This window comes from Mustela lutreola, chromosome 2 (genome assembly GCF_030435805.1).
Source record: "Mustela lutreola isolate mMusLut2 chromosome 2, mMusLut2.pri, whole genome shotgun sequence".
Lineage (NCBI taxonomy): Eukaryota > Metazoa > Chordata > Mammalia > Carnivora > Mustelidae > Mustela > Mustela lutreola.
Genome location: NC_081291.1, coordinates 19620251 through 19644087, shown reverse-complemented (window position 1 = coordinate 19644087; position 23837 = coordinate 19620251). Strand labels below are relative to the sequence as shown.

At 57.5% G+C, this 23837-nt stretch overlaps 1 protein-coding gene and 1 long non-coding RNA gene across 4 annotated transcripts; one reads left to right on the top strand and one right to left on the bottom strand.

Moving 5' to 3' along the window:
* Nucleotides 1-1556: 1556 nt before the first annotated feature.
* Nucleotides 1557-3929, bottom strand: LOC131823949 (uncharacterized). Its single transcript, XR_009350718.1, has 4 exons — nucleotides 3792-3929; nucleotides 3591-3676; nucleotides 3114-3211; nucleotides 1557-2561 (listed from the first exon to the last, which is right to left on the bottom strand). It is a non-coding gene; the product is annotated as an uncharacterized LOC131823949 (long non-coding RNA).
* MST1R (macrophage stimulating 1 receptor) lies at nucleotides 3829-16865 on the top strand. 3 transcript variants are annotated; one of them, XM_059160948.1, is made up of 20 exons: nucleotides 3829-5308; nucleotides 8164-8352; nucleotides 8433-8561; nucleotides 8736-8906; nucleotides 9688-9848; nucleotides 10203-10368; nucleotides 10482-10618; nucleotides 11036-11197; nucleotides 11293-11386; nucleotides 11543-11752; nucleotides 11855-12001; nucleotides 12082-12244; nucleotides 12421-12504; nucleotides 12581-12796; nucleotides 13135-13215; nucleotides 13337-13518; nucleotides 13629-13738; nucleotides 13986-14151; nucleotides 14563-14699; nucleotides 16297-16865. In XM_059160948.1, the coding sequence occupies exons 1-20, from the start codon at nucleotides 4070-4072 to the stop codon at nucleotides 16550-16552; spliced, it is 4200 nt and encodes a 1399-aa protein (XP_059016931.1). In that variant the 5' UTR covers nucleotides 3829-4069; the 3' UTR covers nucleotides 16553-16865. The 3 variants fall into 3 exon arrangements, with proteins under 3 accessions (XP_059016931.1, XP_059016932.1, XP_059016930.1); XM_059160949.1 differs by having other exon boundaries at nucleotides 11540-11752; nucleotides 12584-12796; XM_059160947.1 differs by having other exon boundaries at nucleotides 11540-11752.
* Nucleotides 16866-23837: the final 6972 nt, after the last annotated feature.

Below are 23837 nucleotides of genomic sequence, written 5' to 3'. Positions count from 1 at the left end.
TGAACGCGCCCGATCTCGTCTGAGTCCCTCTCCTCGCTCCCTTGCACAGCCTCAAGCCACAGGCCTTCCGCATCGAAACTGGGGCTGGGGCTCTTTGCCTTCAGCTGAAGTCTTGCCACACATGAAGAGTTCTCTAGCACCTCACTGGCCTTGCCACGCCCCACCCCAACACTCAGTCGAGCCCTTGGTGCCTCCCCTCTCAACCTGGGGGGCCCCCAGCGGTGTGCCCCCAAAGGACCAGTCCTACACCCTGGGAGCTGGGGCTCTGCTCAATAGGCTGCTGTTGTTCAGCAATAGCTGAACTGAGTAAGAAACGGATGGTCAACTAGGGAGGGTCTGAACCGTGGTACGGAGGGTGGGAGCCCTTGGTGGGATGGTCCAGTGTTCAGCACAGACCTCACATTCAGAGTTCGGCCTCACCGTAGCTCTAGGCCTCTGGGGAAATTGTCCCAGCTTGAAGGGCTAGCCATCTCTGCATCTGTACTTCCAGCCAGTACATGGCTCCAGGAGTGAGCTGGAGAAGACCCAGCTGGGGCGGGGTGATCCCTGCCCTAGGAAGGGCAGATGCCAGTGGGCACACTGGGTCCTTTTTGGCCACCCTGTACTCTGGCGTGACCCAGCCCATGGGGGTCACTGTGAACCTCCCTGGAGGCTCAGCAGTGAAGGCCCAGCCCTGTTCACTGTATCCCAGACCACTGGGCAGAGCCCAAGGCACAGCTCAGAAAGCTTCTTCCTTGCTGCTGGCAGCAGGGGGCGGAGGCAGGGAGTGCTTTCCCAGTTCTGCCACAATTTAACCATCTCATTGGTTAGGGGAGCAAAAGACCTAGGAAATGTTTATGGGAGAAAAGTGTCCACTGAATATGGTCTTCAGACAGTAGAGTGAATTCCCCTCATGCAGTCTCTGAGAGCTGGGCTAAAACCAACCCATGCCGGAAAAAAAAAACTTTGCGTGGATAGCATGGGCCAAGGATACACTGCAATGGTTCAACTGTCTCAGGAAATGGCAGCGCAGTCTCTGCCCTTCGCCCCATCCTGGGTCATATTAGAATGGGTATGGCCGCAAGCCACCTGCCCTGACCCCAGAGTCCTTGGGGAATAGCCACAGGTTTGGTGGTGCTGCTCACCTTGCACATGTGCCCTGGGTCTCTTTTCTGCCTGTTCCTGCTTCGGTTTCTCCCCTTGATCCTGGCCAGCGCACCAAACCACTGCCTCTGGGGCTAGGGTGATGCCATGACTGCTGTTGGCATTCTTCTGGTCAGTGGTCCACCCCTAGGTACCCCTGTTGGCTGCTGTGATCCTCGTAGGGCTTTCAGCTCCTCTGCAGTTCAGCATCTATTCTGGGTGGGTATGGGAAGGGGTAGTCACAGATGAGTGTGTGTACCCAAAACAGGAGGCCCCTGAAGTGTGGGGTTTATCTGGGGATCAAGGAAGGGATAACAGGCACACAGGGAAGGTGTTTCCAGTGGAGGAACCAGCATGTGCAAAGTGAAGGACCTGGTAAAGAACCTGGCATTACTGGTGGACAGTGAAGTTGGAGGACTTTTCAAAGCCTATGGTTCTCAAACTCCAGGCAAAAGTCTGGCAATGGGGAGCCAGGAGTGTTTTAAAGCTGCAGAATGATATGATCATACTGTGGTGAGAAAGATTCCCCTGCTGACACTCAGATGATCTCTTCGGGTTGGAGGAAAAGGCCAGCACTAGTTCTTGGGAGTCGTGTTCAGAGGGGTGTGAGAGCCCAAAATGGGAAAAGAGGGCACTCCTTCGAGGTCACAGATGCCAGGGCAGTTGGACAGGTCTAAGCCAAATATGGGCCAGGCCTTATGAGTTCAGCTTGGGGGAGCACTCATACCTAGCACAGACTTCCCCTGCATGGTTTTCCTGCCCCCTCCTGCACAGCGAGCAGTTGAGGAAGGAGGAAGGGGTGCTACTGTGGATGCTTGCTGTCAAGGACGAGGGTTGCCCAGGAAGGAATGCAGGCCTGGGGGCAGCCAACATCTTGGCCACACGGTGGCAGCAAAGGATTAACTGTTGACTGCTGTACCCCAAACCTTAAAACAGGTGGCTAGGGTGATCAAGGAGGGCCCTGAAATCTTCTCCCAACCCACATTTTCTCCGAATGTTCTGAGGCAGGATGGGGGTCCAAGAAACTATGTCTCAGCGCCAGCAGAGAATGTTTCATTTCAGTTTTGCTGTGCATGACTATCTTTAGGCATGTTGACTGTGAAACACAGGAACTGTGCCATGATTTTTTTATGGGGATTTATTCATTTCCGGGCCAATTCTGGTTAGAGAAGGGAGTGCCTTTTACATTGCCCGAGGCTTGGAATCCTCCCAACACTGGGTGTGGCTGCCCACTCCTGCTGTTCCTTCTCTCCACCAGGTGCTCATTGAACTCCGGCCTCAAGGGGGGGGGGGGGAGTCCAGCACTAGGAATCAGGAAAAGGGGGAGTCAGATATCCAGAGTCAACTGTGCTGCGGTGGGTATAGCACAGGATCTGTGGGTCCCACGAAATGGTTCTGGCATTGCCAGGATCAGGAGGGCTTCCTGGAGGAGGTGCCATCTAAGTTTCAAGAGGAGGAAAGGAAAAAGTTGCTCCTAGAAGGTGGGACAAGGAGTATGGTCTGGATGGGGGAGTACAGGAGATACAGCTCCAAAAATCAGGCTGAATGAATCCTGCTGGGCTGAAAGCTCCTCTCTTCCCCACCCCTCTTACCTTCCAAAGCCCTGGGACCCAGAGTTCACAGATCCCTCCGACCTCGGCCTAAGCCCACCCTATGCAGGTTAGAGGTCCCTTATCAAAGCCCATGTTTTCCCCATATCAGGGAGCACTGGAGCACAGTCAGCAAAGAAGGTGACCATTATGTTTTGTTATCCCCATGCTGCAACTTCTGCCTACAGAGGCAGCAGTGGAAGTACCAGAGCTAGGGTTGGGCCTCCACATAAGCAAGCTCTCCTCTGACTCTGATGTCCAGCCCACAGGGTAGGCCCCAACTCATAACTCCTACCGCCTTGGGCAGGTAGGGTGCAACTCTCTCCTCTAACACCATCCCATCACTGACATCCCAGGGCACGCACAAGAATAATGGCTCCTGGCCACAGAGAGTAGCAGTACCTCTGGGTGGTTCCATGTCTCCCCTCTGGTCTTCCACACATTCTTGTCCTCTCAGGGGTGCTCAAGCCCTGTTCAGGAAGCGTCTGAGTGTGTTGCTACTGGTGACAGGGGAAGAAATAAGCCAGGTGGTCTTTTTTTTTTTTTTTTTTTTTTTTTTTTTTTTTTTTTTTTTTTTTTTTTTTTTTTTAAAGATTTTATTTATTTATTTGACAGAGAGAAATCACAAGTAGATGGAGAGGCAGGCAGAGAGAGAGAGAGAAGCAGGCTCCCTGCTGAGCAGAGAGCCCGATGCGGGACTCGATCCCAGGACCCTGAGATCATGACCTGAGCCGAAGGCAGTGGCTTAACCCACTGAGCCACCCAGGCGCCCCAAGCCAGGTGGTCTTAAACCCTCTCTGGCGCTGAGCCCCGATCCCTCCTCACTTTAGCCTAGTCGGTCTTGGGGGGGGCGGGAAGGGACAGCTCAGGTCTCCTTACCTCTCTCCAGGCCACTCCATGCACACCGCCCACACGTCACTGAGAAAAACACGCCCGAGAAGTGTAGGTGACAGGGCTGTGAGGGCCTGGAAAGTCGGCTTGGCTGAGGGGCTGCCTAGCCCAGGCCTTCGACAGACCCCGCCCACAGCTCCGCCCCCACACTCTGGCCCCGCCCGCCCCGCCCAGCGCCCTGAGACCTACTTTGCTCTAAGCCCCGGCTTGGAGCCGCAGAGGGGGTGGCAGGTGAGGCGGCCTCTCTGTTCTCCCGCGGGGAGTGTGTGGGTCCACCGGTGCCAGGTGCTCAGACCCGAGGGCAGGGGAGGGCACTGGGCAGCACGGTAGCCCCGGGCGGGGCTCAGCTGCCTGAGGGCTCTCAGGCCTGGCTCTCGGCACCGGTCCCAGCCTCGACTTCCCCTTGAGTCTGCTCCCAGCCAGGCTCCCGCCAGCAGGAGTCCCAGCAGGGCCCCCGCTGGGCCTGGATGGAGCTTCTCCCGCTGCCCTCCCAGCCCTCGCTGTTACTGCTGCTGCTGGTGCTGGTGCTGCCGCCGCTCCTGACCAGAGGGTCCTGGCAGTGCCCACGCACCCCCTTCGCTGCCTTGCGCAATTTTGACGTGGAGTACGAGGTGCCCAGCTTCTCGGCCGGAGGTCCAGTACAGGCTGTAACGACCTACGAGGGCGGCGAGGACGGGAGTGCGGTATTCGTGGCTACACGCAATCGCCTGTACGTGCTTGGGCCTGGCTTAGAGCCAGTAGAGAGCCTGGCTACGGGTCCTACTGGGGACCCTGGCTGCCAGACATGTGCAGCCTGTGGCCCGGGCCCCCATGGCCCACAGGGAGACACAGATGCACAGGTGCTGGTACTGGAGCCGGCGCTGCCGGCGCTGGTCAGCTGCGGCTCTAGCTTGCATGGCCGCTGCTTCCTGCACGAGCTTGAGCCGGGAGGGACAGCTTTGCACCTGGCACCGCCAATCTGCCTCTTCTCCGCCCACCACAACCAACCCGAGGAGTGCCCTGACTGCGTGGCCAGCCCTCTGGGCACCGTTGTGACTGTAGTTGAGCAGGGCCATGCTTCCTACTTCTACGTGGCATCCTCACTGGACGAGACTGTGGCAGCGAGCTTCAGCCCGCGCTCAGTGTCCATCCGGCGCCTCAAGGCCGATGCCTCCGGATTCGCACCCGGCTTTGCAGCGCTGTCGGTGCTGCCCCAGTACCTCGCTTCCTACCCTATCGAGTACGTGTACAGTTTCCGTGCCGGAGCCTTTGTCTATTTCCTGACCGTGCAGCGGGCCAGCGTGACAGCCGCCCCGGGAGCCTTGCACACGCGCCTGGCACGGCTCAACGCTGCTGAGCCCGAGCTGGGAGACTACCGTGAGCTGGTCCTGGACTGCCGATTCGCGCCTAAACGCCGGCGCCGCGGGGCCGCCGAGGGAGGACAGCCCTACCCGGTGCTGAGAGCGGCCCACACCGCTCCGGTGGGCAGCCGGTTGGCCACTGAGCTGAGCATCCGGGAGGGCCAGGAAGTGCTATTTGGAGTCTTCAGGGCCAGGAGAGACAGCAGCCCCGGTGTGAATCCCAACTCTGTCGTCTGTGCTTTTCCCATCGACCTGGTGGACACTGTCATCGAGCAGGGTGTGAAGCGCTGCTGTGAGTCTCCTGTCCCCCAGGGCATGCGGCGAGGCCTCGACTTCTTCCAGTCGCATAGTTTTTGCCCCAACCCGGTGAGCAGAAGGAAGGAGCCCTCTCCTGTGAACTGAATGCAGTGAGAAGGGCCGGGAGGAGAAAGGGCAGGAGGGGAGAAGTTTTCTCTTCCACCCAGTTCCTCAGCGATGGGGGGGGGGGGGTGGCGGCAGGGTGGTGCGGTGCCCGGGGTGCGGGCATCAGCCAAGCTCAGGCTACCCTGGAGGTCCCCCTCTTAGCCAGGCTAGCCCCTGTTGCTCCTCCATTTTGCTCTTTCACCCTCTCGGGTACTGTGGCCTCTGATTTTTTAGGTAGTTTCCCAGATTGTGTGAGAACCAGATGGCATCACAACTGTCTTTGGCAGACACGTTGCCAAAGTCCGGGTAGAAGGATGGGATCCCCTCCTACCTGCCCACCACACACACACACACACCCTCGGGGACATCCACAGAGAAACAGCCCCCCACACGGCAGATGCTAACAGAATCACACAGATACAGCTGCTCACCAACACAGTTTCGTTTTCCTTTTGGAAGCACTTGTTTTGTTAGGCTCTCCAAAGAGGGTGGGGCAGGAGTTGTCGGAGAAAGCCCCCACCACACCCCCAATTCAGGGAGCCTCCTGGGCCTTGGAAGGTTGGGGGCTTGTCCCAGAGCCTGCATGGCTTGGGCTTCACTGGTCCCTGATTATTCTCTATGGGGGTTCTTTGTGGGGAGGACCTAGGACACGGAGGCGGCTAGGCTCTAGTAAATTCCAGGAGGCTCACCCCAGTCTTGTGCAAGCAACTATAAACATCTGGGGATGAGTAAAGCCTTAGGAGGGGTGGTTGGAATTGGTTCACCACGAAGGAGTCCCAGACTTTCTTTCACTGTAGTTGGGGCCCTGCTTTATGTTCCCCTTTTCACCCCAGGCGGGAGGTCTCCCAGCCCATGCTGAACTGGGGGCTCTTTCCAGCAGACCCTACCCAGGTTCTCTCCAGCCATGGTGTCAGGGAGCTGGAGCAGAGGCAAACAGGCATTCTTTAAGATGCTGAGGATCAAACCCAAACCGACCCTTTAGAGCCATTGGAACAGTCCTACCCTAGCTTATAAGAGATTAAGCTAAGGCAATGGGGTGAACACGCATGAGATGAGTGGGCTTTCAGTGAGCTCACAGTCACTGCTCACAGAGTCTTTGGTTGCCATGTGGCCCTGGCCCTTCTGTGCTATTCTCCAATGACTCCTTTCAAGCTCTTATTGATGCCTCAGAGGTGGGAGGAAAACTTAGACACAGTGAGAAGTGGGGGATCTCCAGCCTCATTCCCTCAGCTGAGTCCCTCTGGGTTGAGGAGACCTAGGGATGGAGAGCCCTGGGCCTGGGCCTGGGCAGCCCCGCCTGTCCTCCTTTCTTTCCCTCTGGGGAGTCCAAACCTCTCCCTGACTTGGCTAGCGGTCAGTAGGTCAGAAGACATCCAGCCTAAGTTGGCAGTGCCAGGTTCTAGGAGGACTAATCTCAACCTCCCAAGCTGGCCAGGCCCTTGGGAGGTGTGAACCAGCCTATGCTGTGTTTGTTGGGTGACTAGGCACATAGCCTCCAGGGCACCACCCACTGTGTGCTGATTTTGCAGCTGGCCTCAGGAAGCCTGTGGGACTCTTATGTGGCACCTGCCTTCTGTGGGTTCAGGTACGGTTTAAATCTGGAGCAGTCACCCTCCTCTTTGTGGCCCTGGACACTTGAGTCATGTTTTCCAGAGCCAAGAGCTCATAGACAAGCCTGGAAACACAGAGCGAAGGCCCTGGAACCCAGAGGTGAGCAGACAGGGGTGTGGCCCTTACCAGGGTAGGGCCTCTTTTCCACCCCTCAGCCTCACCTGTCCCTGAGTCATGCTGAAAACACCTGGATGGCTTCCGGTGAAGGCCAGGCCCCTTTCCCCACCTCAAGTGAGGACAGAGTCCCAGTTCCCACCCACCCAGGCTACAGAGAAAGAGTGTGTGGACTTTCTAGGCCCAGCTCTGCACCCCCAGGGCTTCTGATCAGCACTGAGGTCTGACCACTAGGTTAAGCGTACTTGGTTTGGTGGGAGCCTCAGGCCTAGCAAGGGAAGGTCACCTACAAAGCGAGCCCTGCCTACGCTTTGCACTCAGCTCCAGTCCCTTGCATTCTTACCTGATCTGACTTCGCAGAAGCTTCCACAGTCCTGCCCTGGGGCTTGAGTGCAGCCCCCAAAACACCTTCTTATTAAGAGCAGGGGAGAGGTGTCTCACAATCCCTGGGGTCTAGCCTTCAGGCCTTGATTTTTCCCTTGTGTACCCTGAAGGGGATACAGGTAGCAGCTGGAGGTGTGGGAAGATCTTTGGAATTTCAGGGACCATGTTACCAGTCCCATACTGGCTCAATTACCTTCAGAGTTTAGCCACTGCAGCTGGAGAGGAAATGCTAGCCCAAGCTAAGTGCAGGGCATAATCGGCAGGGGGCGGAAGAGGGCTCTGGTCAAGAACTCGGACTTCTTACCTGGTTCCTCTCATGAGAGGATATAAGACCTTGGACAAGTAATCAAACGCTCTCTGAGCCCATTTCCTTATCTGCAAAATGGGGTTGGTGAAAACACCCACTTTATAGGTGGCTGTGAGGACAGAATGGGGTTGGGCCTGTAAGACTCTAAGTCAATATCAGAATGAACATGGCAAGTCAGAGCAAGGCACAGGAGAAGCCGGTCTTCTAGCCCAGGCTTTCCTTCCTGGCTTTACTGCCTCTGAGAGGCCCACAGGTGGAAGGCGGCAGGTAAGAGGCAGACATGGGGCCTTATCTAGCTAAGCCAGGTAAGGGATGGGGGTTGGGACTGCTGTGGTCACTGACAGAGGGCCCCAGGGGCCAGTGTGTGGTGATGAGCCCTGACCCCTTCCCTGACCCTCCCCAGCCTGGCCGGGAGGCCCCCAGCCTCAACACCAGCTGCCATCACTTCCCTCTGCTGGTCCATGGGAGCCTGTCACGGGTGGACCTCTTCAACGGGCTCTTAGGACCTGTGCAGGTCACTGCACTGCATGTGACACGCCTCGACAACGTCACAGTGGCCCACATGGGCACAGCTGATGGGCGCATCCTGCAGGTAGGACCCCATCTCCATGGCTCTTTGTCCCTGGGTCCCCATTCCCCATTTCCATTTTGGTCACAGCTAACCTGTCCCAGGTGGAGCTGGCCAGATCTCTCAACTATTTGCTGTATGTGTCCAACTTCTCACTGGGCTGCTGTGGGCAGCCCATGAGACCAGATGTCAGTCGCCTCGGAGACCACCTGTTCTTTGCCTCTGGGGACCAGGTAAGGTGGGACTGGGGTCAGGCCTGGGGCCAAGGTTATGGGAGCAGAGCCCCTCCATCCAATCCCAGAAGCACTGACACACAGGTCTCACCACTGGGACCTACAATAACTAGGGCATCTATGGGGTCTGATTCCCACCCCCCCACTCCTGAGCCACCTGTCTGCTGCTCCAAGGTCTTCCAAGTACCTATCCAGGGTCCCGGCTGCCATCACTTCCTCACTTGTGGGAGCTGTCTGCGGGCACAGCGTTTCATGGGCTGTGGCTGGTGTGGGGACACGTGTGGCCGGCAGAAGGAATGTCCTGGCTCCTGGCAACAGGATCATTGCCCACCTGAGCTTACTGAGGTATGGCTTGCTTGGTGGGGCACAGGTGGGATAAGCTAGGCCTGGGGTGGGGCTCAGCATGTCTTTTTTTTTTTCTTAACTATTTCTTCTGGGGTTTTTTTGTTTGTTTTAAGATTTATTTATTTGAGGGGCGGCTGGGTGGCTCAGTCGTTAAGCATCTCCCTTCGGCTCAGGGTCCTGGGATCGAGGCCCACTACAAGCTCCCTGCTCAGCAGGGAGCCTGCTTCTCCCTCTCCCTCTCCCCCAACTTGTGTTCCCTCTCTCCCTGTGTCTCCCTCTGTCAAATAAATAAGTAAAATCTTAAAAAAAAAGATTACCATCGTAATCATTTAAAAAAAAAAAGATTTATTTGAGAGAGTGCATACATGCACATGAGCAGGGGAGGGGCAGAGGGAAAGAATCTTAAGCAGACTCCCTGCTGAGGGGAGAGCCCAACATGGGGCTCGATCTCACAACCCTGAGATCATAACCTGAGCCAAAATCGAGAGTCCAATGCTTAACCAACTGAGCCACCCAGGCGGGGTGGGGGAGGTAGGTCAGCATGTCTTAACCATGATCCTCAGGCCTTGAATGTCCTCCATATTGACAAGAAGGGTATTCTTGCCAGAGGGGATGGCCTGTGTAGAGACTTGGAGGCAGAAAAGTGCCCAAGTGAGGGCTAGGGAGTGACCTAGGGAACTGGAGGGAGGGCAGGCAAGGGGCATGACTGAAAACTCTAGGGAAAGCAAATAGCTGAGAGCCCTGACCCACACAGGGCCTCAGGCTCTCTCCCCTTCTTCAGTTCTACCCACAGAGTGGACCCCGAAGGGGCAGCACAAGGCTGACCCTATGCGGCTCCAACTTCTACCCACACCCTCCAGAGCCGGTACGTGAAGGTACCCATCAGGTCACTGTGGGCCAAAGTCCCTGCCGATTGCTGCCCAAGGACAGTTCAAACCCCAGGTATAAACTCGTCTCTGCCCTTCCTGTCCCTGATAGGGGTGACCACACTAACAGAAGACCCTGTCTTCTGCTTACTGGGGGCAAGAAGGTAGGAGGCAAGCTGCAGTGGCTCTGGCTGCTTGGTGTCTGAAGAGACATCTCTGTCCCTTCTTGAGCCTGTATATCCCTATCCATCTGTCAAGTTGTGGAGCTGGGCAATGTTGACCCTGCCTCACCAGCTCCTGCCTACCCTGGAGGAAGGGGAGGAGTGAAGAGACACCATCTTTAGGCCTGGAGGAGACCTATGATATGTGGCGGGCACATGGCCAAGCCTATGTGACCCCTGACTGACCTTGTATTCCCCCGGTGCCCTAGACCAGTGTTCCAGAAAGACTTTGTAGAGGAGCTTGAGTGTGAGGTGGAGCCCTTGGACATGCAGCTGGCTGGGCCCGCCAATATCAGCCTCACTGTGAGCAACATGTCTCCAGGCAAGCACTTCCGGGTAGATGGCACCTCCACGCTGCAAGGCTTCTCTTTCATGGTGAGGCCACTTTGCCTTGTCTGTGCCCTTGGCCAGCCTGGCAGTACAGGCAGGGAAGGGCTTGGAGTGGAAGGCCTTTTATGTCAAGCTAAGCCATCTCCATACCCTCTTAGGAGCCAGTGCTGAGAGCAGTAAAACCCCTCTTTGGCCCACGGGCAGGGGGCACCCGCCTCACCCTTGAAGGCGAGGGCCTCTCTTTAGGCACCAGTCAGGCTGTGCTGGTCAACGGGACTGAGTGCCCACTGGAACGGTAAGTGCCAACAGGCCAGGGGAGGGGAGGCTACCCGGGGTGGGACCTTCACCAGGTGAGACGTGGATCCTGCCCAGGCAGAGAGAGGAGAGATTGGTCCCATGGCCCGTGTAGGGAGAGGTCCAGGAAGAAGGGTCTGATGCCCCTTCCAGCCCAGAGGTGGTTTGGAGATGGCAAGACAGCCCATCACAGAGTTTATTAGCTCCAACCAAGGCTGTGGGGAACCCGTTCCCGCCCTGCCTTTATGGAAGACTTTGTGACCCTATCTTCAAACACACCCATTGAGTATGGGCAGGTTTTGATGACCAACAGAGGAACTGGGAAGGATTGGTAGACCCTTGGAGAAGGTAGGTCTGGCCTTCACAGAGAGTGATCCTGAGCTCAATTCTCCCCCCACCCCACTCCCTCATTCTGCAGGGTTAGCGAGGGACAGCTTTTATGTACCACGCCCCCTGCGGCAGCTACGGCCAGCGTTCCCATTCACCTGCAGGTAGGGGGCGCTGTGGTGCCTGGCTCCTGGAACTTCAGCTACCTGGAAGACCCCGTTGTGCTGGGCATCAGCCCCAACTGTGGCTACATGTAAATGGCACACCCTTGCCCGCTCTGGTCTCTTAGGAATGAGGGAGCCAGCCCGAGAGAGCACCCCAAGCCCATCACACTGCTCTCCTCCACAGAGGCTCCCAGGTCACTGTCCAGGGCCAGCATCTGACTTCCGCATGGCGCCTAGTGCTGTCATTCCATGATGGGCTCAGAGCAGTGGAAAACAGTGTGAGTGGGCACGGGCAGCTGACAAGTGGGCACTAGCCTGAGGGAGGAAGGCTGAATGGGTCCTCTAGTTCCAGCTCTACCCCCTGCTGGGCTGAGGAGCCTGGGGTGGCTGGAGGAGGAACGCCTGGCTAATTACTCTTGCCTGGGCCCCAGCAGTGTGAGCGGCAGCTCTCGGAGCAGCAGTCATGCCGCCTGCCTGAATATGTGGTCCGAAGCCCCCAGGGGTGGGTGACAGGGAACCTGAGCGCCCAGGGGGATGGAGCTGCTGGCTTTATACTGCCTGGCTTTCGCTTCCTGCCCCCACCCCATCCACCCAGCACCGACCTGGCCCCACTGAAGCCAGAGGAGCATGCTGTTAAGTTTGAGGTAAGTGTTGGGGGTGGAGGTCAGGGACAGTGGAGGGTTAGGGCTGAAGCCTTGCCTGGAGGAGATGGGGGCACTGGCCAGTCCTCATGACTGTCTCTGCAGTATATTGGGCTGGGCGCTGTGGCTGATTGTGTGGATGTGAACGTGACCATGGATGGTAAGAGCTGCCAACATGAGCTCCGGGGCGATGTGGTCATCTGCCCTCTGCCCCCCTCCCTGCAACTTGACAAGGATGGCGTCCCACTGCAGGTAGGCAGCTCAGCTGCCCCCCCCACAGGAGACGGGGGCCAGGGCTTGCGGACTGGGCCTGAGCTACTACCTGCCCTCAGGTCTGCGTGGATGGTGAATGTCACATCCTGGGCAGGGTGGTACGGCCGGGCCCAGAGGGGGTTCCCCAGGGGCTACTCCTCGGTCTCCTGCTGGCCCTTCTCCTGCTTGTGGCTGCGCTGGCTGCTGCACTGATCTTCAGCTACTGGCGGAGGAAACAGCTAGGTGAGCTCTACGCTCCTCTCCCGACTCAGCCTGTAGCCTCAAACCACGGCCTCTCCAAGTCCCTATATCCTCTTTCTTGGAGGTCTGCCCATACCCCTGGGGTACAGGGCAGCTTATAGGAGTTTGGAGGCCGGCCATCAAGGGCTGTCTTTCCACCAGCCTGTCTCTAAACCCAGGTGACCTGGCATCCTTGGACCGGACGGCCGGAGCCATGCCTCTACCTGTGCTTCGGTCTGGCTCTGACTACAGAAATGGCCTTGGTGAGACAGGGGATAGCACTGAAAGCTGGAGCCACACCCTCTGCTCTACAGGCCCCTCACTCCCTTTCCTCCACAGCAGCCCCTGATGCCGATGGTCTGGATGGTCCAGATTCCACCAGCCGGGAACATAAAGCATCCTCCTCAGACAGTGGGGATGGGTCCTGCGTCCCACTGCTGCGGACGGCATCCATCCAGCTTGGGGACTTGGACTCTGCGCTCCTGGCCGAGGTCAAGGATGTGCTGATCCCCCATGAGCGGGTGGTCACCCACAGTGACCGAGTCATTGGCAAAGGTGTGGGGGCCAGGACAGGTGGGGCTGGGGCACAGATGGAGTCCCGAGATGGCGTGGGCTCAAGGGACATTTAGGCAGGGCTCTGCTCTAGCCTTCTCCCTGAGCTCTGTGACCTTGGGAATACCACGGAACTTCTCTGAGCCTCCATTTGCTCCTCTGTGGAATAGGAATTCATTCTTGGCTTCAGTGGATTCTGAGGCAGATCAGGCGGGCACGGGCAGGCTGCAGGCTCTGTCACTGTAGCTGCTGCTTGTTTTTAACATCCCATTGGCCCATTGAGAAGGTGTGGTGTGCACTCCCCAGGCACTGGGGCCCCCTCACAGTCTTCCCTTCACCAGGCCACTTTGGAGTTGTCTATCATGGAGAATACATAGACGAGGACCAGAATCGAATCCACTGTGCCATCAAGTCGCTAAGTCGTAAGTGGGTCCCTGTCCCCGCGGTGTTCCCACCTTGCTGAGTGACCCCGAGCAGAAGACCTCTCTTCTCCATTCCCCCATCTGGCCCCGGCCTCTGAGCCTGACTGCAGCCGCTCTGCAGGCATCACGGAGGGGCAGGAGGTGGAGGCCTTCCTGCGCGAGGGGCTGCTGATGCGCGGTCTGCGTCACCCGAACGTGCTGGCTCTCATTGGCATCGTGCTGCCCCCGGAAGGGCTGCCCCGTGTGCTGCTGCCCTACATGCGCCACGGAGACCTGCTTCGGTTCATCCGCTCGCCCCAGCGGGTCCGTGCTCGGGTGGCCTGGGCTGCGTGGGGGTGGGGGTCAGGAGACGTGGGCAGGGGCTGGGGACGTGCTGTGAGGCCCTTGCTTATGGATCCACCTGTGGCTCCCAGAATCCCACAGTGAAGGACCTTGTCAGCTTCGGCCTTCAGGTGGCCCGCGGCATGGAGTACCTGGCAGAGCAGAAGTTTGTGCACAGGGACCTGGCTGCTCGGAACTGCATGTGAGGGGCCAGGGCGTTTGGGGTGATGCAAGCAGGGACGGGGTACCTTAGGGGATGGCCCTACCTCCAGCCCTTGCTGGGTACCCCTGGTCATGTCCTCCCTTCTCTGACCCTCCATCTTCCTATCTGCCTGGCTCAGGCTTTGACTGGCCACTGTGGCTCTGAAGCTCTGGGAAGGCCTAGAACAGATGGGTTCAGGGCCTGGTGGCAGCTGGTCCTAAGTGTGATTCCCGCCCCTCACCCTCAGGCTGGACGAGTCATTCACTGTCAAGGTGGCTGATTTTGGCCTGGCCCGCGACGTGCTGGACAAGGAGTACTACAGTGTTCGGCAGCATCGCCACGCTCGCCTCCCTGTCAAATGGATGGCGCTGGAGAGCCTGCAGACCTACAGATTCACCACCAAGTCTGACGTGGTGAGGCCCCACCTGCCCTAGAGTCCACAAGGACTCAGGGTCCTGGGGGAGTCCTGGGCCTTGCCCATTTGGCTCCATCTGGTGATCTGAGTCCTGGGAATACCCAGGCTAAGCAGCCGCCACAGGTGGGCATGTCTGCCCACCTTTGGAGTAGGTCTAGGATGGACTCCTCTTGCCAGGGCAACAGGGGCCTGTGAACTCACTGCCTTCTTCCAGACCATACAGGGCCTGCCCAGGCCCAACTCTGGGTAGGGGCCGGTGGTGAGAATAGACAGAGGGAAGATGCTTGTGAGGTATTGAGGAGTGAGCTCTGACTGATTTCCAGCCTAGGGCTCTGGGGACCTGGCAGGGGGTGGGGCACTGGCCCCCAGATTTGAGGGTAAGAGTTGAGTCTCCTTTCCCTTCCCACAGTGGTCATTTGGTGTGCTGTTGTGGGAGCTGCTGACACGGGGAGCCCCACCATACCCCCATATGGACCCTTTCGACCTCACTCAATTCCTGGCCCAGGGTCGGCGCCTGCCCCAGCCTGAGTATTGTCCCAATTCTCTGTGAGTATGCAGGGGTGGAGGTGGGAGGGCGTGGGGCCCCAGAGACAAGGGAGGAGCAGGAGACAGAGCTCTTGCCTGGCTCTCTGACTACTCCCCTGGCCGACCCAGAAAGGCGCCTCTCTGGGCCTCAGTTTCCTCGTCCGTGGACTGTTTCCACCCCCATTTGGGGCTGAGTGCTGGGAGGATATCATGGTTGCCATGGTAACGGTACTCCCCACTCAGAGTCTGGGTTGAGGCCAGTGATTTGATTTCTCAGCACTCCTCTCACCCCACCCCCGCCAAAGGGGCCTGTTTTCCATCTTTTCCATTCACTTAACCTCAAGGAAAGGTTCCATTAGCTCCCACACTAGCCCCCTCCACATCTCCAGATCACAATTTTTCCCTACTGAATATAGTTTCAGATTCCCTGTGCCCAAGGCCTGGTGGCAGCTGCGTTGTCACTGTGCCTGCCCGGGGGTGCCGTGCGAGGGTTCAGCTTCAGGAGCAGTACGCGTGCCTCGCCTGTGCCCAGGCCTCTGTGCTTAGAACAGGAAGAACTGGGTCTGGTTCCCTGACAGAGCCCCTGAGCTGGGGATATGTGTACAGGGGGTTTCTTGGTAGACTGGGGGCCAGGGAAGCAGGACTGGGCTGCGGAGCACTGTGATGCAGCAGAGGCGGTAGCCCATCCTGTAGGGGCTGCTTGATCTGGGATGGCTCTTTGGAGTTTTACAAAATTTGTATCAAAGGGCTGGGTCCCTAGACCAGACATTAATAAGTCGCTGGTCACACTGAGAGTTTGGGGAATTCAGCTCTTTTCTGCCTGGGGCACTTCCTAGGGAGGGCTCCAGGCAAGAGCCGGCAGCCATCACTAGGGGAAGAGAGGGGGGATCTGGGTGGACCATCACAGCACCCACTAGACCGGGCCAAGTTCCTTCTCCTCTCGAGGACTGTGTCCTCATCTGTAAAGTTGGGATGAGGACAGTACCACCCTCAGAGTCCGAGAATTAGATTATTGTGTGTAGGGCACTTAGTGTCATTTAAGGCAGGCATGGCATTTCCAAGATAAAGAGGCACAGATTAGGATCCACCACCAGTCAAACCCAGAGAGACACTGATTGGGAATCACGGGGCCACTGGCACCACCCCCCACGTCTGTGGTCAGGACTTTGAATCCCCATGTCACTGGATATGGGCTTCCTTCATAAAAGACCTAAGATAGGACTGTGATAGCTTGTGAGTTGCACCCTAAGCTAAGCCCTTTACCAGCATCCTTCCACCCTCTGGCCCAACAGCTCTGTGATCAGGGCAGGATCCTGAGGCAGGGAGAGCCTAAGGATCTTGCCCAGGATCACATAGTTCAGGTCACAGGGCACAGGAGTCCAGGCTCTAACCTTTGGGGCAGCTGGACCTCTGCCAGGTGGGGAAGCAGGACTGGGACAGCAAGGGCAATGCTGAGAAGAGGTGGCCCCTGCCTGGGCCACACTCTGCACTACGCCTCCAGCCACCTGTTGTCTGTCCTCCTCTCTGTGTGGCCTGCCAGGGGATTCAGAGCAGGTGGGCAGCCCAGAATCTTGGGCCGGGGATGCGTCCTGACTCTGACGTGCCCCTCTCCCCGCAGGTATGCCGTGATGCTCCGCTGCTGGGCGGCTGACCCCACAGTGAGACCCACGTTCAAGGTGCTGGTGGAGGAAGTAGAGCACGTGGCGGCCAGGCTGCTCGGGGACCATTACGTGCAGCTGCCTGCAGCCTACGTGAACCTGGGTGCTAGTACCTCAGATGAGGCCAGCAAGCCCCCAGAACAGTCGCAGACCACGCCCGTGCACAGGAGCACAGCTCGGCCCCGGCCTCTCTCAGAGCCTCCACAGCCCACGTGATCTCAGCTCTAGGCAGGCCCTAGGGATAGGACCTGCCTAGCAGCCAGGGAGTTCATCCCAAACTGCCACTGGGCCATGCCAGGCCTGGGGCAGCCCAAGCCGGCCTCTGTCCTGTCCCTGCTCCTGAACCTTCAGGGGCGACCTGAGGGAGCAGGGCTCCTTGGCCCCTCACTCCACAGAGGGAGCAGTGGCGTGATCCTCAATGCAATGAGTATTTATGGGATACCCAGCGTGTGCTCGACCTGCTGGGCACAGGGGACTCAACGGTGACCGTACAGGCACTGGCCCTTGAACTAGTAAACGACCAAACGAATATTCAAGTGCAAAGTGTAGTCAATGCTTTGAAAGAAAGACAGGCTGCTTTGAGGGAATGGAGGGCAGCTTTAGAGAGAAAAGAGAGGTGAGGGAAGCCTCCCTGGGAGGTGACATTTCTGCTAAGGCCCTGTCAGGTGGGAACTGTGCCAGAAACAGAGGTGGAGGAAGAGAGTTTTGGGGAAAGTGAGCGGCACGTACAAAGACTCCTAGGCTGGAAAGGGGTAGGGTCAGCAAGAAGGCTCCAGAGAACAGGAAGGGTAGGACAAGGCCCCAATCCAGCTTACAGGGCCCTGGAGACTTCTTCATGGAACCAAGAGAGGGGGGTTGAATACCCAGGCGTGCTGCAGCCAGAATGGCTTCTCCCCTTGCCCAGCCCAAGTCTGTCCCTTCCTAGCCCTTCTCAGGGCTCCCTGCCCCCCTTTGCAGCTCTCCCACCACCCCAAACACACTGTCAGGGTGTGAAGACCAGCTCCCCCCTGCCCCCACCAAATCCTGCCAGTATTGCCCTTACGGCCTTAAGACAGATGAACAGCAGCAAGGCCTCAGCTCCACACTTTCAAGGCACCAGGTTCAAGATGCTGGACTGCCCAGGCTATTTATACTTGTCAAGGCCACCACACAATAGCCACTGGAGGGGAAGACTCCCCTGGAGAGCAAGGACAGCTCCTCCCCCACACCCTGGATACTAAAGGGGGCAGCTGGGATGCCAGGGACCGGGCCCAGGGCAGGCATCGTGGTCGTTCCTCTGTCTTGCTCAGGACCCCTGTGGCCTCCATCCTGCCAGTTAGGAGACACCAGCTCACCCTAAGGGGAGTAAGCTCCCTCTTTCATGAGTTCCCAGCTCTTTGCCCTGTCACCCATGGAATCCTGGGTTTGGAGCAAGAGCTCCCCGGTAAATGGGGGGGACACGTTCCTTGGAACTGGAGCTGCCCAGTGGTTCTCTACCTATTGTGCTGCCTACTCTGCCACCTCAGGACAAAGGAGGCCCTGCCATGGGGAGCCTAAGGACCCTGAGGACATGTGGGTAAAGCTTAAAAGGAGGCTCTTTGCTGAAGCACATGTTTCTAAAGACCAGGGGTCTATGATCTGGAGAGGTAGAGATGCACTCTGCCTATTTACCCCTGTGCCCCTGGCCCCGACTCAGACCTAGAGGAGGTTTTGTAGCCTTGTGTGCTCAGCCAGAGACCTCTAGAGGGTCTCTGTATGTGTGTATGTGTGTGTGTGTGTGTGTGTGTGTAGGGGGAATCAGTTGTGTCACCCTTGAGGTTGGAAGAGGGATGAGAGGAATGTCCTAGAGTACCCTGACAGCTAGTTAGAAAGGGCTGTCTCTACCCCTCCAGCTTGGAGTCCTTTTACCCTGACCTCATGCTGGGGATCTGAAGAGCTCCCCACCCTGGGTGGGGAGTAAGGAGAAGGCCCAGGGGCCTCTCTGAAGCTGGACGGAGGCTCCTTCCCTGCTGAGTCTCTGAAGTTCATGGACCACTGGCTTGTCTGCTCATAAGAGAGGGGTCTGTGCCTGGGAGGGGAGCTTAGCAGGAGAGGGTTCTTAGAGAAGGGAGAAAGAGGACAGATCAGGAGGGTCAGCTTTCCTCTGCAGCCAGAATACCAGGCTTTGGAAGTATTTCTGAGCCAAGGGCTTCCAACACCAGGATTTTCCAGAGAGGGGCCCTGGTTAAGCAGGTGCTTGGGCCCCTGGATCATGGCCCAGCTGCACTTTCTCCCCCTAGTGCTGCAGCCCCCAAGCTCTGAGCTCCATCCTCACAGCCACCTGAGTCCAGCTGGAGTATCAGGAACTGGAACTGCTTCAGGGTTTCAAATTCTTGACTGGGCCACCAGGGAGAAGAGGGAGGGAGGGTTAGATCAAGGCCTCCAGATGCGCTGGGAGAACTAGAAGATTTCCGAGTGGCTTCCAGGGCCAGGGAAGGCTGAGTTGCTTTTCCCCTGGGAGAGGTCTGAATAGTATGTCAGACATGGTGGGTGGCCAGTGCAAGGGGAAGTTTGCTGGTGGCCATGGTAGGCCTCGGCCTACCCCTAGAGTGGGATGGGTGAGCAGAAGTTTCTCCTGGGGCTTTGGGAGTCCAGTCTTCTACCATGAGCTGTGGAGGACAGGTACCATTTCCCCTGCCTCATCCTGCTCTCTTGCAGCCCCACTGGGGCTGGGGGCAAGCAGGTGCCAGTAAAGGTCGGAGGGAGGCCAGGATGGGAGCTGGGGCCAAGGAAGCTGCAGATGACTCACAGCCTCCTGACTGCCCACTGGTGTCACTGTTGTCTAGCACCTGGAGAGCAGACATGGGGCTGACCGACCTGCTTTGATGGGAGCCCAAGAATCTGGTCTGAGATCCTCCTTATGCCTCCATCCCAGCCTTTCAGAGAATTTTCCCAGGGATCCCAAAGCCCTCTGGGGTCACACCTGAGAGCTCCAGATGTAGCCCCATTCCAAACTTTGGGATCTTCTGGGACCCTGGCCTCCCCAGTCACTCCCTCAGTAGCCCGTGAGGCCCACCAATGGTGCTACTTTATGAATTAACTCCCTTAACTCCCTTTACCTATGGGAGAGAGGAGGACCCCCCCCACCCCCAGTGCCAGGGTGGGGTGGGGGGATATGGGCATTGTTGGGAGTGTCAGGGGCTCAGAGAGGCCCAGGCTTCATCTCACACTTATTACCCCTGCCTCTGGGGAGAAACAGCCCCAGGGATCTGTAGCTGAGCGTGGAGCCCCATCCACCAGGCTCTGCTGAAGAACATTGTTTACTCCGAGCCGGGCAGGAGAGCTCCCCTCTGTGAAGACCCCAGACTCTGAGCATCTCCTTACTCCGAGCCTCTGCTCTGCCCCCATGAGGGTTCAACCAGCCCAAACGTGGAGCTCCACCAGCTCAGAGGAGTGGGGCTGACTCCGTGAAGGGCCTTCAGCTTTCCCCACCTGCTACAGAAGGGCCGGCTAAGCCCCGTTCTCTCCTGCCACTCTTCTCGGGTTTGTTCCAGCCAGGGTTTTTAACTCAATGTGTGTAGATGTAAGAAGAGCCTGGGCAGCTGTGACATTCACATCCAGCTATCGTAGCTTCCTGGATGGGCTGGGTTCTTCAGGCTTAAGGATGGTGACCTAGAGCCATGATCTTCACACTTGGTCCACCGCTGGTGGGAATTCTTGGCCCAAAGCTTGGCAGGAGTTGCCCAGCTCTTGGCAGAGCTTGCCTGACCCTGCTCAGTCCAGGGGTGGGCACCTGGATCCCAGCTCCCTCACACTGATATCTGCAGACCCCCTTAAAAATGACTGTTTCTCCTGACCCCGCAGCCCCATCAGTCTACCCAGGATAGGAACTCACAGCTCCAGGCTCTGTAAGAGAGGGTGGTTCCGCTCCTGAGCCTCCCTACAGCTTCTGCATCTTGTTTTCTATTCTCTCAATGCTCTGAGCACCTTCTGTCCCTGGTTCCAGAACATTCCAGCTAAGTCTAGCGGGGACGGTCACACTGCCCTGTAGAGGGAGGTCCCCAGATCACAGTCCTCTTGCAGGATAAGAATCCCAATCTGGGACTGTGCCCTACCATTACCACTCATTCCCCTGCAACATCTGCTCCACCCATCTGCCAGCCTTGACCTTCTCAGGGAAACAGAGGCACTTATGGCCCTGACAACCACTTGTTGGGCCCGTGACAGGATGCCCCAGTATTTGGCCCTCACCGGTCTATTGCTCAGCGGAAGCTCAGATGCAGGGCCCGTGGTGGTTCCTATTTTGAACTCAGGTGGTAGGAGCTGAGGGAGGTTGCTGCATCCTTGGGGCTCAGCAAGGACAGAGGCAGAGGGGGCACACGAGGGTCCCGTGAGTGGGGCATCCTTGCCTCCTCTCCTCCATTCCCTCTCCCGTTGGTTTAGCTACCTGCACACTTGTGGTTAGTCTTGGATTGGGCACTGGGGATCTGGAAATGTATCAGGAAAGGCAGGAGACTCAGAGCAGCTGGCAGCCAAGATCCCAAGATCCCAGAATCTTCAGTCAGCTAGGAAGCCAGTGCTTACTCTCTCATGTCACAAGCCCCACCTGTGCAGCCTGGACCATAGAGACTGAGAGACCCCCAAGGAGTCCACTCCACCCCTGGACTGCACGGTAATCCCAGCTGCAGCCAGGCATCAGTCCTGCTGACCTGTTCCTCCCAGCTGGGGAGCCACCTTTTCAAAGGGGGAAAAGAATCCTCTGGGCAGCCCCAGTCACCCTTCCCACATGACTCCTTACCCACGGGCTCTGACCCACCTGTTGTTAAAGTTGCCCCCACCCTCCATGGGGCCTGCGTTCTTCAAGGACCCTGAGGGAGGACTGATCTCAGCTTCTCTCTGCAGATGTGATCAGAGGTCTCTTCCCAATAGTCATGGAATGATGCGTGCTTCTGGCAGCACTTGCTCTGCCCCGACTGAGGCTGGCTCCTGGCTGGGGGGGCTGCTCCCAGGGACGGCAAGGAGCTGGCCTCAGCCCCGGAGCAGTCCGGGCGTCTGTGCTATGGCCCTCCCTCCGGGCTGGTGCGGCTGGCCATCTTTCACACAGAGTTACGTAAGCTTGAGTCAATTGGAGCTCGGAGCAGTTCATTGTGGGCTATTTTTAAGCTGTAACACATCACAGCAGAGGGGTCAGTGCACCACGGCTGGCAGGGAAGGTTGTTTAAACATCTGTTATTTAAATTTCCTATGCCTTAGAACTCAAAAGCCACATCCTCCTGGCACTCCTGGATCTACATTCCACATTCCTGATTAGGAGTAGACTATCACCCCATGTCCCACCAAGGGCCCCCCTGGGGCGGTGTTCTCTGCACCCTGGCTGTCTTCCTTTTGGGGTCAGGCAGGGAGACCAGGGAGGAGGAGGGGACCAAGGCCTCTCTGGAATGGGTGTGCCCTGGCCAGGAAAGGCTTCAGGGAAGCAGGATGTTAGCGCTCACAGGTCACTTGGAGAGCCCCAGGGAGGAGGGTCAGAAGTGGGAAACTCAGACCAGTCTGTGGAGCCAGGAGACCAAGGGTGCCTCCTTTCTCCCAGGTGACCTTGGTTTCCCATTAGCACCCCGAGAAGGCTGGATCACAACATCCTTTTAGGTCTTTTCAGAAGCCTGCCTTTACCTGGTCTGTGCTCCTACCCAGAATGCCCTCCCTAAAGATCTAAATACTACCCGTCTGCACGCTCTGGGGTCTGGGGCAGGACAGCTGGTGTATGAGCCCCTGGACACCAGGCACGACCTCTGGGGAAACAGGCCTTGCTTTTCACTCCATTACCGAGTGGTTGCCTCCACTGGGAGCCCTTTGTGGCTCCTTTTGATCCTAGATTTTTGGAGAGTCTTCAGGGCCCTGAGAGGGGAAGACAGGTAGACTGGAAAAGTGCAGGGCCGAGGATTTGACAGAGCTGTTTCCTGAGAACACAAAGAAGCCAAAAATACAGGTGCATTGAAGAATCAGGTCTGGGAGACCTGGCTGGTCCTGAAGTCTTCCCTCTCCTCTTGATGCCCTTCTGGCCCACAACCCTCAAGACCACCTAGGGCAAGAGGGTTCTAGCCTGATCCACAAGAAAGAATGGTTTCTTGGGGTGCCCTGACTCCATCTCCTGAAGCCTAACTCTCTCCACAGGGGTCGGGGCCTTTCCCCAAAGCCTGCTCAGAGGGGGCCAGGTGAGGGGTGACAGGAGGCAATGTCGGGACCTGCCCTCACATAGGAGACTCCTTCTGTCCTTGCCCTCAGACTGGGCTTCTTCCAGTTCTTCTGGGTCCTTCCATTGCGGAGAACCCTCAGCCTGGGGAATGGGCTCAGCCTTGGGGAGGGGCTCTCCAGTTTGCCATGGCAACATGTTGGCCCTCCTCACTTTCCAGAATCAGAAATAGAATTGGTTGCCCTTCTTCGTGGTGAGAGACTGTTTAAAAACATGTATGGGGGAGGGGTACCGTGGCAATGTCCCCGCCTGAACCCTGGGGGCTCGGCAGAAGGGGGCTAGCTTAGGAGCCTCTCTGGCCACCCTCCTGGCCTCCTCTTCCCTGGATGAAATGCAGTGGGCTTTGGCGAGGCAAGAATTCTGAGGACAAAGGACTCAACCTGGTTCAGCAGGGTGTGTATCTGGCCCCTATTTCTGCACTCCTCTCCTGGGAGGACATTGGCTTTGACATGCCCACAGGGAAAACGCCCCTCCCAGGTTCCAGCCACCTGCTAAGCTATTGGGAGGAGGAGATGGTTCATGTGGGACACGGCTTTTGTGGGGGCTTGGGGCTGCAGCACTCAGAAGGGAGGCATATTGGCTCCCTTCCAGCCAGGTCCCTGCCTGCCAGCCCTGGGCACAGGATCCAGTGGTGGGACATAGAATTCTGAAGTGTAGGTCCGAAGCCCAATGGCCTGCCTGGCTGCAGAGTCTGGCTCTACCACTCATTTTGCTGAGCTCTCTGTGCGTTCTCTCTCTTCTCTGTGCCTTGATTTCCTCATTTGTTAAATAGGGATGATAGTGCCTGTCTCATTCAGTCACTGCAAGGCTGGGTTACCAGAGCTCAGCACTGCCCAGGCTTGCAGGAAGAACCCAATCAAATCAGTCATTGTTTTTATAACAGGTGTTTGCTTGGTGGTGGTTGGGGAGAACTTCCTCCTCTTTCAGGACTGCTTTCTCTTGGGGGGTGTGGGGGGAAGCCTTCATGAGCCCCACCCTTCAGCTGGCTCTGCTCCCTTCCCAGAGGACACCTGGAGGGGATCTCTCAGGTCAGTTGTTCACAAAGCTCCTAGCCCTGGGAAAGATGCCCCACTTCTGTAGGAGATGGGGTATGGCTGAGGGGCGCCCCCTTCCCTGCCTCCCCATCCCTCCCAGGTGCAACCTGGCTCTAGAGACTGCCACTAGCACCTCTGTTGTGGGGGAAGAAATCTGTTTGGTCCGGGTCAGAGGTGAATGAATAGCGTTCAGCAAGGATGTGCATAAAGGCACACACAGGCACGCCACAGACCCCTCCACTTGGCTATCTTCCTGGGTCAT